Below are 15002 nucleotides of genomic sequence, written 5' to 3'. Positions count from 1 at the left end.
GTGGATGTATTTTACGCATTGTTTCACATTTCGAATTCGAAATAGGCTACTGATTTGAACCTTTGTTTTCTCTTATAACCCAAGCTGTCTCAATACAATCTCCCCATTTATTTGTAAATTGGGCTCAAATTTGATTTTGGCATGTTGTAGATTAAATGTTGATCGCTCCTGCGTTAACTACAGTACCATTTTTGCTGTAAGTGTTTTACAAATGAGGTTAACGAAACTTCAGTTCTGGTAAGGGCTGATACGGAACAAAATACACAAAAGAATAACTGACAAAAATAGCGTTTAATATAAAGATTAACCCTGAAACGAAAAGAACATACAGTACAAAATGGCAGGCAAACCAATTTTTACACGTCACATTTTTTTTAAATCCGTTATATTCTTTCCAAGTCAACGAAAACCTAACCCTTACATTACTTGCGTTCACAACATAGAACCCAAGGATGTGGTAAATAAATTAAAAGGCCATAATAGCCCAGGTTGCAGTAGATCGCACGGCTTAAAAGTTTTTGGACCTTTAAAATATTTTAATGCTTTTTTTTGGGTGGGGGGGGGGGGGTGCAAAAAAAGCGATAAATGCAATACATTTAATCAATGGGAGAAAATAACACAATCCACAAAAGAATCCCGTTAGCAGTATGTACTCACAAAATTTTTTAAATAAATAAAGCTAGTTGCATAACTCATCCCCCATACTCAAATTTATTGGAAAGGAGTAGCAATTACAATTATGACTTAATATGGCAACGGCCTTCATAATTTCCGTGCAATAGGGAGCATCTCTGCAAGAGTGAAAAGGATGAAAGGGGAGAATTCCTTGCAGTACACCGCGCGGTTTCCTCTTAGGAGCGCTAAGACACAGACCAGTTACCAAGCTACTCAGAACTTAGTGCGCGAGCCTCATTCCATCTTCCGGTTGGCCACTCAGAACCGGTCTGCTAGGCCCTTCGAGACAAACATTTACGCGTGCGTTCCAACTGTACTCCCAGAGCAGTAGACAAAACTGAGACGCAAACCACAAAAGAGGAAGTTAAGGGGATTGGAAAAATATTTTTGTCTTCATGGAACAATTTCGCCTCTCATCTTTTTATGAACTGCAGGATTAAAACAAACACTGTTACTCAACATAAATAGACTATTATTAGGCATTTTCTTTTTCCTTCATTTGCAAGCTTCATGGCAGTTTCTCTTCTGCAGCATACAAAACTGGTGTCCTGCTGCGTAAAGCGGTTTTGTTTCGGCATCAGTGTTGCTCGAGGCTCACATCAGAAACCACAGACTGACTCAGCACGTACTGTACCACAGAATGACATCATGCCCAACTCCCCCCCCCCCACTTTCTCTGCACACCCACAGACTGCACAGTGGCTCTCTCAAATGAAAAAATAAACTTAAAGCTGTGTGTGTGTGTGTGTGTGTGTGTGTGTGTGTGTGTGCGTTGGTGCGCGTGTGCTGATGTGAAAAATAAATCCAGTGTTGAATCATGTGAGTCCAAATACAGAAGTGGAGCGCCCGACGGCTCTTCTGCGTACACTTCCCTCCTCCGTCTTCCTGATCTTGCCCTCCTTTATTACTCCATCTTCGATCTTTCCATCTTGGCTTTCAGAATTTCCTAAGGAAGGAGGGAAGGAGAGAGAGGAATGATCGAGGAGGAGGCTCTTTGCAGCCGAGTGGTGGGGGGGTGGGGGGGTGACCCTGCAACGTCTGACCTCATGCTACAATGGAAGAAAAATGTGACTAGGGATCATGGGACATGAGTAAAGAAATGAACCAATCACTTTACCTCCTCTTCATCCAGCATCACAGGGAGTGCTCTACAGAGAGAGAGAGAGAGAAATAAGCTGTATGAGCACAAAGCCGTCACAGCCACACAACTCCTGCCCGTGAGCAGAAATATCCATTTTAGATCAGCGATCCGCAAACAGCAGCACAAGAGCGCATACAAAATGGCTCAGGAGGACACCAACAAGTGTGCAACAAGTATAGTGCGGTTTAAAGCAGGTTTTATTGTGTAGTCCCGCAGAGCTGCCATCACAGTTACTGGTGGGGCTAACCTCTGCGTTTAGATAAAAAAAGGAACACACCGCAGCATGAATAATTATTCTTTTTGACGGGCACCCTGTTCACTTATTGCACTCATTTTTAACAGGGATGAACGATATGCCCTTATTTGTTATTGGTATATTTCAAACTGACATTTTTTTTTTTTTTAAGACCACCAAAACGTAATAATAATTTGCGTTTGTTGTGTGTCCGTGATACTTCCAGCCGATTCCTTGAAATGCGCACCAGTGTATTCTGGCACACTGCGTCCTGTACAGCGACTCCGCAGCAGCGCCTGAGCTGCCAGCCGCATTAGCTCGCCGCGGCGCTGCTAACTGTGCGGCGATGGCGCTTGTTACTTACACGTCGGCCACAGTTGTGGGGATGTTCTCCTCCACCCATTTCAGATCCTCATCCTGAGAGCAGCACAGAACGAGAGGCGTTATTCTTACGCTCGCGCACAGCTGATCTACGCACAGTAACCCTGTCATTCTTACGCTCGCTCACAGCTGGTCTACGCACAGTAACCCTGTCATTCTTACGCTCGCTCACAGCTGGTCTACGCACAGTAACCCTGTCATTCTTACGCTCCCTCACAGCTGGTCTACGCACAGTAACCCTGTCATTCTTACGCTCGCTCACAGCTGGTCTACGCACAGTAACCCTGTCATTCTTACGCTCGCTCACAGCTGATCTACATGCAGTAACCCTGTCATTCTTACACTCGCTCACAGCTGATCTACGCACAGTAACCCTGTCATTCTTACGCTCGCTCACAGCTGGTCTACGCACAGTAACCCTGTCATTCTTACGCTCGCTCACAGCTGGTCTACGCACGTAACCCTGTCATTCTTACGCTCCCTCACAGCTGGTCTACGCACAGTAACCCTGTCATTCTTACGCTCGCTCACAGCTGGTCTACGCACAGTAACCCTGTCATTCTTACGCTCGCTCACAGCTGATCTACGCACAGTAACCCTGTCATTCTTACGCTCGCGCACAGCTGATCTACACACAGTAACCCTGTCATTCTTACGCTCACGCACAGCTGATCTACATGCAGTAACCCTGTCATTCTTAAGCTCTCTCACAGCTGGTCTGCGTGCATCTATAACCCTGTCATTCTTACGCTCGCTCACAGCTGATCTACATGCAGTAACCCTGTCATTCTTAAGCTCTCTCACAGCTGACCTACGTGCATCTAACCCTGCCGGATATCTGATGCTATCAGGATCAGAGGTAGGGAGGGGAGAAGTTAAAGACAACTGGGAAGTTTAGTGAAATTAGTACCATGCACCACTGCCGACTAGATAAGATGTTGCCAAGTGCTTAAAAACGAGCAGCACATGACATGTATTTATTGGACGTAGTACTGTTTTTAACCCTTCAATGCAGAACATACATAAGCAGCAGGATAATAGGAGTGAGGCAGATGTTTGAAGGTAGGATGTGAGGATGTAGGATGCTCCATTCATCCTTGAATCTTTCCTTCAATTTTGTCAGCAAGTCCATAATTATTCAAGTCAAATTCTACACTAAATTTGCTTGTGTGTCTATACCGCAGTCATAATGTGCACTGGCAGACATCCGCAATCACCCAGCTCTGAGAGCCTACGACAGGCACATCCCATGCGTTTTCCCCGACACACACGGAAACACACCTCTTTGCTCAGCAATTTCTGGGCTCCGTTTGTCTCCGGCTTCGTCCCCCTCATCTTCATCCCCTCTGGAAGAGACCCACACGACCAATCAGATTCAGACTCAGACTCAGACAGGGCAGGACAATCCGACGGAATTCAGTGGTTCAAGAACATGTACAAAAATCCTCCAAAGGATTCCATTTTGTCGTCTATTCTTCTGGAGTCCGAATGACGTTCCATCTCAGCTACAATGTTGCAAAAAGTTCCCCATCACGTGCACATAAGACTCGGGACAGCCCTAATTGTTGTTTTGCTATCTACATGTCACACTAAATGATGACACTATGGTTTCGTCAGTTAGGTCAAGTTGTTTTCAGTAGTTTACTAGAATGACCATAATCTGTGACTGTAGTCATGCGTCGGTTTGGTTTCTCACCAAAAGCCTCATTCAGCATGGGCTCCTTGGCTTCATCGTCATCCTCATCATCATCGATAAGTGGAGAGTGGGAGAACCTGGGGTGAGTAAGAGTAAAACCACAGCAATGACCAAACAGGACAGAGAGAACCACTTTTCATGCAGACTTTGAACATACATCACTGACCCAGTTTTGAGGTTCACGCAACCACCTGACCAGCCAACAAGGAATTCTGGGTCGATACATTTGCATATAAAAGAATGAAAAGATTCGAAGTTGCAAGGTCCTTCAACTACCCCATAAATGGTTTTATGACCGCAAAATCACATACAGTATGTAAAAAGTGAAAAATAAAAAACCTTTTGAAATAAATGTTTCTATGAGCTGTTCATTACTGACTGGACTCACTGAACACAGCTGAAGCAGAAAATGCAATGATAATGAGAAATAATCATTATTAATAATTAAATTCAGTTTAAATGACCTCTGACCTCTGGCTGTTGGCAGAGGGCCGTAGCAGCACCATGATCACCAGGAGGATGGTGGAGAAGAGCAGCCGCCAGAACGCATCATCCACCCACAGGTCCCTCCAGCCCTGGGCAAACACACACACGCACAGTCCTCGTTCAATTCCACGGTAACACCAGGCTTAAACATGCAACCACACACACACACACACACACGGCCCTTGGTCAACCCTCAGGTAACACCAGCCTTAAACACACAACCACACACACAAACACACACACACACACACACAGACCTCGGTCAACCCTCAGGTAACACCACACACACAAGTCACATGCACACATGCATTCTTATCAGACCCTCAAAGGAAAACAGACTGTTTACTGTGCTGACAGGGAGTCAGCAAGTGTGATGAAGACACAGTGTTCAGTTGCAAAACATGGGGAAATGTCATGGGGAAAAAGTTGGTGTCTTTAGTGGGGTGCTGACTAAAGATCTTGAAGCCTATGGGTCAGCGCCCAGTCAGATACAAAGGTTAACCCAGTGCGATATGCTTACAGAGGTAGTGCAAGCAGGATCATTGATCTATACTGTTTTGCCATGACTGTGTCTTTACTTGATGACTTGGTGTTTTACTTTGATCTTTTTGTATGTAATGAGAGAAGTGAAATGGTTTGGGGAGAATCACCAACACAGTCTCGTACACATCACATGTGTGTAGCCATTTCACCACCCACATTTTGCACCATTGTATATAGTTATTATTACTGAACACACTGAAAAATAAACTGCATTCATTTCAACCTGACATTCCTCTTTGACTCTTAACACTGCACACCTAGCAGTTTTAAGGTCCTAACATACACACTCAGGATATCTACACCCCGTAGTTACTCGCCTATACACTAGTGTCGTAGCAGGATACAAAATCGTATTTATGCAAGCTACACGAGCCAAAGACATGTCCGCATCTACGAAGCTAGACTGCGATCCGTATAGAGCCAATCTACTGGCGGACAGCAGTCCTCTCTGTCTATGCATAACAGTTAGCACAGAGGAAAGGTCAAAACACTCTTTTTGAGGGTTTTATAACTGAGATAACATTACATTAATCCCGTTCCAGTAGCAGCGGGTAAGACTACACACGTTCCTCCGCCACTCAGACATTTCTGCCGTTAGGTTTGCAGGGGGGGTGTCTAACAGTTGGTGACCTCGCCGTGATAAGTTTTGGTTTCTTGCTGTTGGTGACCTTGACGCACAGTTTGGTGTATCTGAGGGGTTTCTTACACAGGGATGGACAGTTTTTAAAGAGCATGTACATATACTAGTACACATGCATTTCATATGCAAAATGGCTCCTTTTTTTTTTTGCATGTTAAATACCTCCACGTCACCTGAAAGCAACTTACGCCTCCAACATTTTGATCACTGCTTACAAATTTTCGAGAGGTACTTTGTATTTTGCGAAAGAGTACATTTTAGCGTGTTTACGTTCACTATTGCTGGACACGTGCAATTCTAACCGGCCAGATTAACAACATGAGGAAGAGGAGTAGTCCCGCTCACCGTCTGACAGTCGACCAGCTTGAAGACTTTGGTCGTCCAGATGATGAAGACGATGGAGGCTGCACAGAGAAATAAACCAGTCAGCGCTGCGTGCCTGACATTAATGAACTCTGTCGTCCCAAAAACACGGGACACTTGGGAAAAGCGAGCCAGGCCACGGGGGGGCGGGACTCACCCAGGACGGAGAAGATGAGGGTGTTGGTGAAGTGCTGGTACAGGGAGAGCTTCACCACGTTCCTGCGTATCTTCAGCAGACGGGTGGTCTGGGACAGGCTGATGAAGACGTTCGAGGCTGCGGGTCAAGGGGGGGGCAAACGTACACGACCGGGAAAAAGGGGGGCAAAGGGCACCTGAGGCTCTAACGACAACAGACTGCCCATACGGTCTACAATTATGGAGAATGACACCGGAGCAAGATAAGAGGAGAAAAACTTCAGGTTGAGTAAAACACCTGAATAGGTGGAATAGGTGGAATATGGAAGCAGAAATGTGCCTGATGTGAAACATAAGGAGTCTCACAATACTGCCAAATAGGTCCATCTACATACCAATCTATTCCTCAATATACGCTTATCCTGAACCTTTGTGACAGCTATGGTCTGTGCAGTGTGCAATAATACATTAGTAATACAACATGGCTGACTGATTGATTTATGAAATATTGAAATGTAAATGCCTCCCGCCATCACCTTCACCACGTCTCAGAACACTGTCAGAACTACAGTGTGGCATATAGAGCTGATCTACCCTGCCCTCCTTTCCCCACTGTGGACCGCAATAATGGACCGAGCTCAAAAAAAAAAACGTGGGGGAAAATGGTGGGCAAATCATGGCTACATATTGGGGGCTCAATGAAAGGATATCCACCACATCACACAAGAGTCGATGAGGGACAGGCTGAGGTTGGCCACTAGGGCTACTGTGCCGTAGTAGCTCTGAAGGAGAGAGAGAGAGAGAGAGAGAGAGAGAGAGACGCAGTCATATAACAGCTCAATATTAATATTACTGAGCAATATTTCTGTGTCCTTCCCCGGTTAATTCATTACAAAATGAAAAGGGGGGCTTACACCGGTTCCTGACAGCCAGCCAGCGAGCGAACAGGAGACATAATCGCGCATGAAACTGTCCTGATATGTAGTGTCGCCTGTCGTAGCGAGACTAGCCCGAACCAATCAAATTAACTAGGGGGCGTAAACTCCTCCTCGGGCGGGAAACAACACTATTTTTGGACATTTTGCTAATCCTTCTCATTTCAAATAAATGGTAGCTAGCAACTGCATACGTAATGCAAATAACATCCTATGTCTACAGCATTGTAGCATGTTAGCTGCCGTGATGTTTCAAAACCACTATGCAAGACTGGTGCAAAGTAGCGTGCGGATCTCGACCAATTTGAGGGGTGACCGACATGGCTGCTCAATTCGCTGTCGCGCGCGGCAGGTCACTTTTTCTCGCTCGCGTCGCTGTGTGTCAGGAACGGGTGCTATGCCTGGACGTGACCGTGGGCTCCTGCAAACACTCACCCCAGTGACCCTCAGCACTCCCTCCACAGAGGAAAAGAGCAGGTACAGCAGCCCCACAGCCACCAGCCGGTGCACCGTCGTGCCCAGCCTCGGCCTACAGGAGACCCAGCACAGAGCCAGGGAGCAGTCACAAACGGGGCATACCAAGTCACAGGAGGGGGAGGAAGGGGGGGGGTGGTCAGAGGTATTCAGAAACGGGGCATACCAAGTCACAGGAGGGGGGGGCAGAGATTTTACGGAAAAGCAGTATAATGTCACGTGCGTTGACGTGAGGGTCGTCAATCTTAATCACAAAACTACATTAACATTCAAATGAGGGTTGTCCAATCCAATAGATCACTCGCATGGAAGCGTACTGCGTGAAAATAAAACGAATAATTCTTAATCTTATGAATATTAATGAGCGCTGATGTCAGAGACAGTGAGTGACGGGCGAAGATGGCAGTGCCCGTGTGAGGCGAGGGGCAGGCTCACTTGACGATGCCGTAGCCCAGGCTAACGATGAGCACCAGGACTCGGGCCAGGGCCCTCTTCAGGTCCGACAGCAGCTCGGCGAAAATCACAGCGCCCTGGACTGGAGGGGGGCGGGAGCAGAGAGAGCCGGGGCGGGGGGCAGGGGATGGCGGGGGACCAAAGTGAGGAAACGAGAGATACGTCAAACATCAGTAACGAAGCAATCGCTAGGAACGCAGAACAAGGACAAGCGTGATGTAATGTGTGTGCTGCCCGCGTTTTGCATGTGTCGCGTGTTGTGTGCGTGCATTTGTGTGTGTTTGTGTGCGCTTGTGTGCTGGTGCTTGTGTGTGTGCGTGCGCTTTGTGTAGGTTGTGTGTGCGTGCTGTGTGTGTGTGTTGTGGTGCGTTGTGTGCGTGTTGCGTGCGTGTGTGCGTGTGTCTGTTTGAGTGTGCTGGTATGTGTGCGTGTGCTGTAGTGTGCGTGTGATGCGTGCTGTGTGTATGCGTGTGTCTGTGTGTTGCGTGCCTGCGCGTTGTGTGCGTGTGAGTGTGCGTGCTGCGTGTTGTGTGTTGTTGTCTGTGTAGTGTGTGTGCTGGCTGTTTTTTATTTGTGTGAGTGTGTGTGCGTGCGCTTGTGTTTGTTTGTATGTCTGTGTGAGTGTGTGTGCGTGCGCTTGTGTGTGTTTGTATGTCTGTGTGAGTGTGTGTGCGTGCGCTTGTGTTTGTTTGTATGTCTGTGTGAGTGTGTGTGCGTCGTGCGCGTGTTGTTTGATCTGGTGTGTGTGCGTGCGCTTGTGTTTGTTTGTATGTCTGTGTGAGTGTGCGTGCGTGCGCTTGTGTTTGTTTGTATGTCTGTGTGAGTGTGCGTGCGTGCGCTTGCGCGCGTTTGTGTGTTTTTACCGTATTCGCCGCGGTAGCGGATGCTCTGGTACTCCGAGTAGAACACGGCCTTCTCCAGCATGCCCAGCAGGATCACGGCGCCGATCCAGAACTGGATCCTCAGCAGGTCCCGCCAGTAGCAGGCCGACCAGACCAGCCACAGCAGCGCGAACAGGACGTACACGATGCACATGGCCATGAAGAACTGAGGGAGGCAGGGTCACATGGTCACGCAGTAGCTCCGCCCACAGTGGCCACGCTGCGGCCAATCACCTCAGAGGCGTGTATGTGCAGGGCTATCCACCCCGACACCTTTTACTCACCATCATGAGAGGCCAGTCGGCAGGCGAGGAATATTCATAAGGCCCTTTCATCTCCACTCTCACTGTAAATGAACACACGCACACACACACACACACAACACATGCACGCACACGAACACGCATACCACACACACACACCGGGTCATTTGTGAGATAACTCGTGTATATATATATTCCATAAATAAGATAGCCGTCACACTAACAGCAGATACAGTGCTATAAGCGTGTTGTAAATGCATCACTCACTGGTGAAAGCATATTTCCCAGGCGAATCTTTGGTGTCCTCCTCCTCCTGCCGCACCCCGGGGGGGTCCCGAGGCTGCGGTCGCACTTTTACGATGAACAAGTAGGGACTGTCGAGCCACGCCTTGGCCACCGCCCCTATCGACTGCGAGACCATCGCATTAAAAACAAAACACGCAAGAAACACACGCAGGCAATAAGTCACATGCACGCACGCACAAACTAAAAAAAAACGTGCACACGGCATCAATAAGTGAATTATTATAAGGGCTGATATCGCAGAGCTGAGACTAGTCTGGAGAGCTGGAGGTGCAGGAGGGAATCCGGGATCCTCATACCGGTTTCTCTTGCCATCCTTGAGGCGTGCTCCGATTGGCTGGCGTGCTCTCGTCATTCTAAAAACAATAGCGACAATAACCGTCAAAAGTCTGAGGCAGAAGACCGATCACAAGGAACCTTCCCTTCACTCCGTGTTAAAAACAGCGCACAAGGCTGTAGATAAGCGCTCGCCTACCACCACAGAGACCCGGGTTCAATCCCCAGTATATTGGTATAACGACTAAATTGGGGAGAAAATGGCAACAAACAAAAAAAAGCTGAAGACCACAGAAGTGCAGTTTTCCTCAGTTGTACTCTAAACAGTTCTACTGACACAGCACTTCCATGTACTTCGCATATCACCACATTACCAAACACTTTGGTGAACAGTTTTCAGATCATTAGACCCAGCCTTAAAATTTTTTTTTAAAAACACTCTTATGTCCTAATCTTAATGTCCTAATGCTGAGACCACAGAATATGTTTATTTCCGTTATTGCCCAAAATCTCTCAGGGCCTGTGAGGTACACCCTTCTCCTGCAGTAGCCGCGCTCACCTGAGGGCTGGAGAGGGGCTGGTATGGAATGAACTCGGAGTAGTACACCTGTGGAGAGAGAGGAGACGGCATCACACCCCCACTGTATCACCAGGTCCTGTGTTTACAGCTGTGTCCCTCTGCAAAAATCTGCCCCGTCAAATGTCAACAGCACACTGTATGAAAGGGCTCTCTGTACATCTCGAATGAATTTTTGTCTTCAACGTTTCTCAAAGAATGCTGACGTGCATGCTGGGAAAAAAAGTGATAACCGACAAGCTTCATTTTTTAACACCCGATTGAATAGCACACATACCATTTATTTTTCACATAGTTTTTACTGCATCAGGGACCTGGTTTGAAATTGACCGGTGACTCCACTTCAGAAAGGGTTCATTTTGTGTTTGCCAATGCATTTACCCATTAGTCTAGTTTTTTACCTCGATTGTGCAAGAAACAACTACTGTGTTCATAATGAGAAGGCAGCAGCAGCATCAGCAGCTGAAGCCAAGAATCTTTTTTTAACAAAGCCTATTCTGTTCTATTCCATTCTATTCCGTTCTATGAATGCTCACTTTGCCTGAAAATCCACAACTACCCTGGGCTTGAGCGATGGACTGGACTCACCCTGGGAGTGAAAAGGGAACTGCAGTTGTCGAAGAAAATGTAGCCCTGGCTGTAGTAGCCACTCCAGTTCTCCTTCCCCATGCGGTCCAGTCCAAACATGGCCAAAGCGTTGTTGTCCTGTCAGGGGTGGAGAGGGGCAGTTATGATGCGACAGGAGTAGGGGAACCTCCGAATTAAAGGGTCACGGTGATACTGGTGTGATGTCAACTTCTTCATTTAGGTAACTGAACACAAATACAGTTCAGAAAAGTTGGTAAAAAATAAATAAATTTAAAAAGCATGAAAACATAATTGTTAATAAAATAACTATAGAGAATGTGGAACACCTGACAGGTTGCATTTGGGCATGCTCACGGATACACTTACTGCAGTGTTAAAGACCTCATTGTAGCAAACAGAGGAGCGAAGGTACCAGCTAACGTTGAAGGCAAGATTTTTGTCACATTCTTCAGTATTGCCTTGAACTGTTTAAAAAGAAGAGAGGAAGCAATGGAAGTACAGTCAAAGAATCTTCCAGAAGCAGGGTTGGGTTTCCCTGCTGTAATCGACTGCCCTGTAGGCTAAGCAGGCTATTCTGTCAGTTATTTCCATGTTGACAAGACAACGTCGCTTGGCAAACACGTAATGGCAATGATTGAGCTAATCCGCAAGGACAATAGCAAGTAAGGCACAAAGGAGGGGCCACACCATATTTTATACCGATTGCACTGTTAAACAGGATATACGACCTAAGTTAATTTTCCTTATAGTGTAGCCTGGTTAGGGCAGTGCAGATTCTGTGCAACTGATAAATCCTTGGTTTGCCCACTTGGTTTCAATCCTACTATTAATCTTAACAGATCTATTAAGAAGGCTGCTCCACTGCTTAGCATGTGTAAAAATATATAAACTTGTGATTTATATGAATGACTACTTAAAATACGGATGGTCAGATGAAAGAAAAATGTAGGTTGTTCAGGCCAGGTGACTTCCTGGTTTGTTTTGTTTTTTTAACAGCCTATTACTACATCAGGGATAAGGCAGAATGAATATGAACCCCAGCACACAAGTGGTTGCGTATGTTCGGTGGGAACACTCAAATGTACTTAAACAACAGTTGAACAGTAACTGCGGATTACATTTAAACACTTTTTTCTTAAAGGGATTGTCGCTAAAAAAAAACCCCTCACTTACATTTCATGTAGATGGTGGTGTTGGCAAACAAGGTTTTACGGAAGACAGGATCCTGACGCTGAAAATAAAGGACACAGTGAGTGAGGCGTTACAGAAAATGGTTTCAAGCAAATATTGACGCTAGTAGTAAAAATGCAACCCGTTGTTCTGTCACGAAGTCCAGTCGCAATCATTTAGCTAGCTACACTTAGCATCAGACTGACTGGAACCCTAGATGAACTAGAATCACAATCCTATATTAATCGTGTACATATCCGCAGGTTCACATCACGCCTGCAGTTTATTTTAACACTATTTTTCACACCATTCTCACACAACAGAAGTGTTGTTTGTCGTGTTTTTCTGACCCCAGATAACGTCCGATCGATTAGTCACATCATGCTGTGGTTGATGTCCGTTGAAATGCTCAATGATAGATGGGTATGCATTTATCTACAGCGAGATTATATCATGATTCATACATCTGAAAAATAAGTCCAGCTAATTGAACACTGAACTCCTGCAAGCAGAACATGAGCTCGAAGACTGGAAATATCGTTTATTAATTATAGCTACCCAGCTAATTTGAAAAAGTTTGCCAGATTCTAGCAAATGAATATATTTTAAAGTTTAATTGCAGGTTAGCATTAACCAGCTGGCTACTTAGAATATCGGTTGAGAATATATATCTACCCATGCCTATAATTACATAGCATAGCAAAACTGAATATATCAGTACTGGCGTTAGCTAGTAAACAGTTGGTTAACTAAATAACGTATACGTGTCAAACGCTTGCTAGGAAGCTATCTGGTAACCATCACTAGCTAGCAGAGTAACGTCGTTAGTGTGTGCTAACACATTAACTTAACTGGTCAGCTAGTTTTTATTGCTTGTTAGGCTAGATGGATATCCTATGTATAACCGGTCCAACTAGACTATCACACTTTTAAAATGTAGCTATCCAAGTATCCATAGATAATTACATTTCAAATTAAACCAAACAACCTCGGGATACCCCGTACAGCTACCACACTAATCTAATCATGATAGCTTTTTATCTAAACAAGGCAGAACGTTTCTATCGAACGGTGGTGTAATTAACTCGTGCAAATCATCAACTTGGATCTGTCATGGAATTTGCGCTGACTTTGGCTATGTTGGCTACCTGGCTAAAGCGCCAAGCCAAATATGTCATTGCCAATCTAACGAAAAAGCTAGCTACAGCGGCTTATCACCGCGAACCAACACGACATTAAGGCTGGAAAAGCAAAGAGACTCACCGATTCCATCGGAAATTCGACATTCCAGAGGGACACCTCAGCCCCGATACAGAAACGCAAAGCCAAAATAAAACATAACGAATTAATTAAGTCCATGCTATGACCAGGCATTTTCACGCTCAAACACACACCTCACATATCTTCAAGCAGACCGTCAGACACAGACAGTTCCGGGTGGCGAATATTTTTTTTTCCTAGGATGGGAAATCATGAATAATTCATGAAGAATGATCCAATCACAAATGCCAAACCCGGATCCAATCACAAAGGCCAAACCTATCATGTGATCCGCTTGCTTGGAAAGTTTTTTAAAACATGGCGGTGATAATAATGTAATCACTGGTGTTAAGATTAGAAATAGATTTGTTAGAAACAAATTTACCACGCAGTTCTCAATTTTAGTGAGTCATGTTAGCCATAACCGAGTCTTAACCTACTCTGCGCTGTGTTGTGTTTGAAGTATAACGTTGGACTGGACGAAACTATGTAGGCTAACTGCAGTTTGAGTAGGAGGGCTGATCTAGGATCAGTTGTGCTTCATATGTCATAATGAATAAGATTAGGATTTGGACAGGGTAAAGCTGATCCTAGATCAGACGCTTGATAAATACGGATAAGAAGAAAACGCTAGTTAAGTTTTCCGACACAGGCAACTCCACGTCCACGTGTGTTAATAGCCATCGTGAGAAATGTCACTATTATTGCCCTTGACGTGAATTTCTTGTGTGATAATAAAAACATAATCGCTGGTTTTTGGATTTTTAAAACCGCTTTACCATGCATCTCTCCATTTTATCGAGTTATGTTAGCCACATGTCTTACTTTACTCTGCAACCATCGTAAGAAATCACGTCCATATGATAATAAACCATCGCAAGAAATCATTATTTCGCAGTAATGCCCTTTAGTGGGCTAGCACGGGTTCGAACCCAAATATTTTGTTGAGTTTGAATGCACGAGATAATGTTGACCCAACTTTTCTTATCCAATTAATTTAGCTGTAGAATCAAATGTAGTACATAAGTGCTGGTTATAGTCATGCAGAGATGAAACAGTATTACCTTGTTTAACAAAGTTTCGTAACAAATGACCACAACACGTTGTTAGGATTATCATTGTTTATTATATGTTTTTTTAAATCACCAGCACTGGTGATAACATCGATTTCACTTTCGCGCTAAGGTGATAACATCGGTCTCACTTTCATGCTAAAGACTAAATGAACGATAGTAAAAATATAAATGTATGTGACTGGACAATTAATCAAACTTACATCTGTGATATCTATAACGTTAATCTTTGGTGCAACTTCTCTCTTTCCAAGACGGCGCTGCTGCCTGTGGTCTGCTGCTTGTGGTTTGAGCGATGACGTAATAGCTGCGTTCGACTCCTGGCAGGCTGACTGACAGGTTGACTCCTGGCAGGCTGACTGACAGGCTGCCAATCCTAGCGCTTGAGGGCGGGAACTTCCCAGATTCATCCTAGGAAAAAATATACGCTTCCAGGTGACTGCTAAGGGAAAGT

General features: G+C 45.3%; 1 protein-coding gene across 2 annotated transcripts; it reads right to left on the bottom strand.

Annotated features, from left to right (window-relative positions):
• Positions 1-272: 272 nt before the first annotated feature.
• Positions 273-14977, bottom strand: LOC135242239 (transmembrane protein 87A-like). Of its 2 annotated transcripts, none has more exons than XM_064313271.1 (20): positions 14752-14977; positions 12219-12276; positions 11412-11509; positions 11046-11162; positions 10440-10487; positions 9904-9960; positions 9569-9710; positions 9323-9384; positions 9021-9204; positions 8140-8239; positions 7666-7759; positions 7006-7077; positions 6318-6426; positions 6143-6201; positions 4600-4703; positions 4129-4205; positions 3714-3778; positions 2416-2468; positions 1793-1823; positions 273-1621 (listed from the first exon to the last, which is right to left on the bottom strand). In XM_064313271.1, the coding sequence occupies exons 1-20, from the start codon at positions 14956-14958 to the stop codon at positions 1580-1582; spliced, it is 1779 nt and encodes a 592-aa protein (XP_064169341.1). In that variant the 5' UTR covers positions 14959-14977; the 3' UTR covers positions 273-1579. The 2 variants fall into 2 exon arrangements, with proteins under 2 accessions (XP_064169341.1, XP_064169416.1); XM_064313346.1 differs by lacking the exon at positions 14752-14977 and adding an exon at positions 13479-13667.
• Positions 14978-15002: the final 25 nt, after the last annotated feature.

The sequence above is a fragment of the Anguilla rostrata genome, chromosome 1 (genome assembly GCF_018555375.3).
Source record: "Anguilla rostrata isolate EN2019 chromosome 1, ASM1855537v3, whole genome shotgun sequence".
Classification (NCBI taxonomy): domain Eukaryota; kingdom Metazoa; phylum Chordata; class Actinopteri; order Anguilliformes; family Anguillidae; genus Anguilla; species Anguilla rostrata.
Note: the sequence above shows the minus strand (reverse complement) of the source record. Positions and strands in the feature narration are given on the sequence as shown.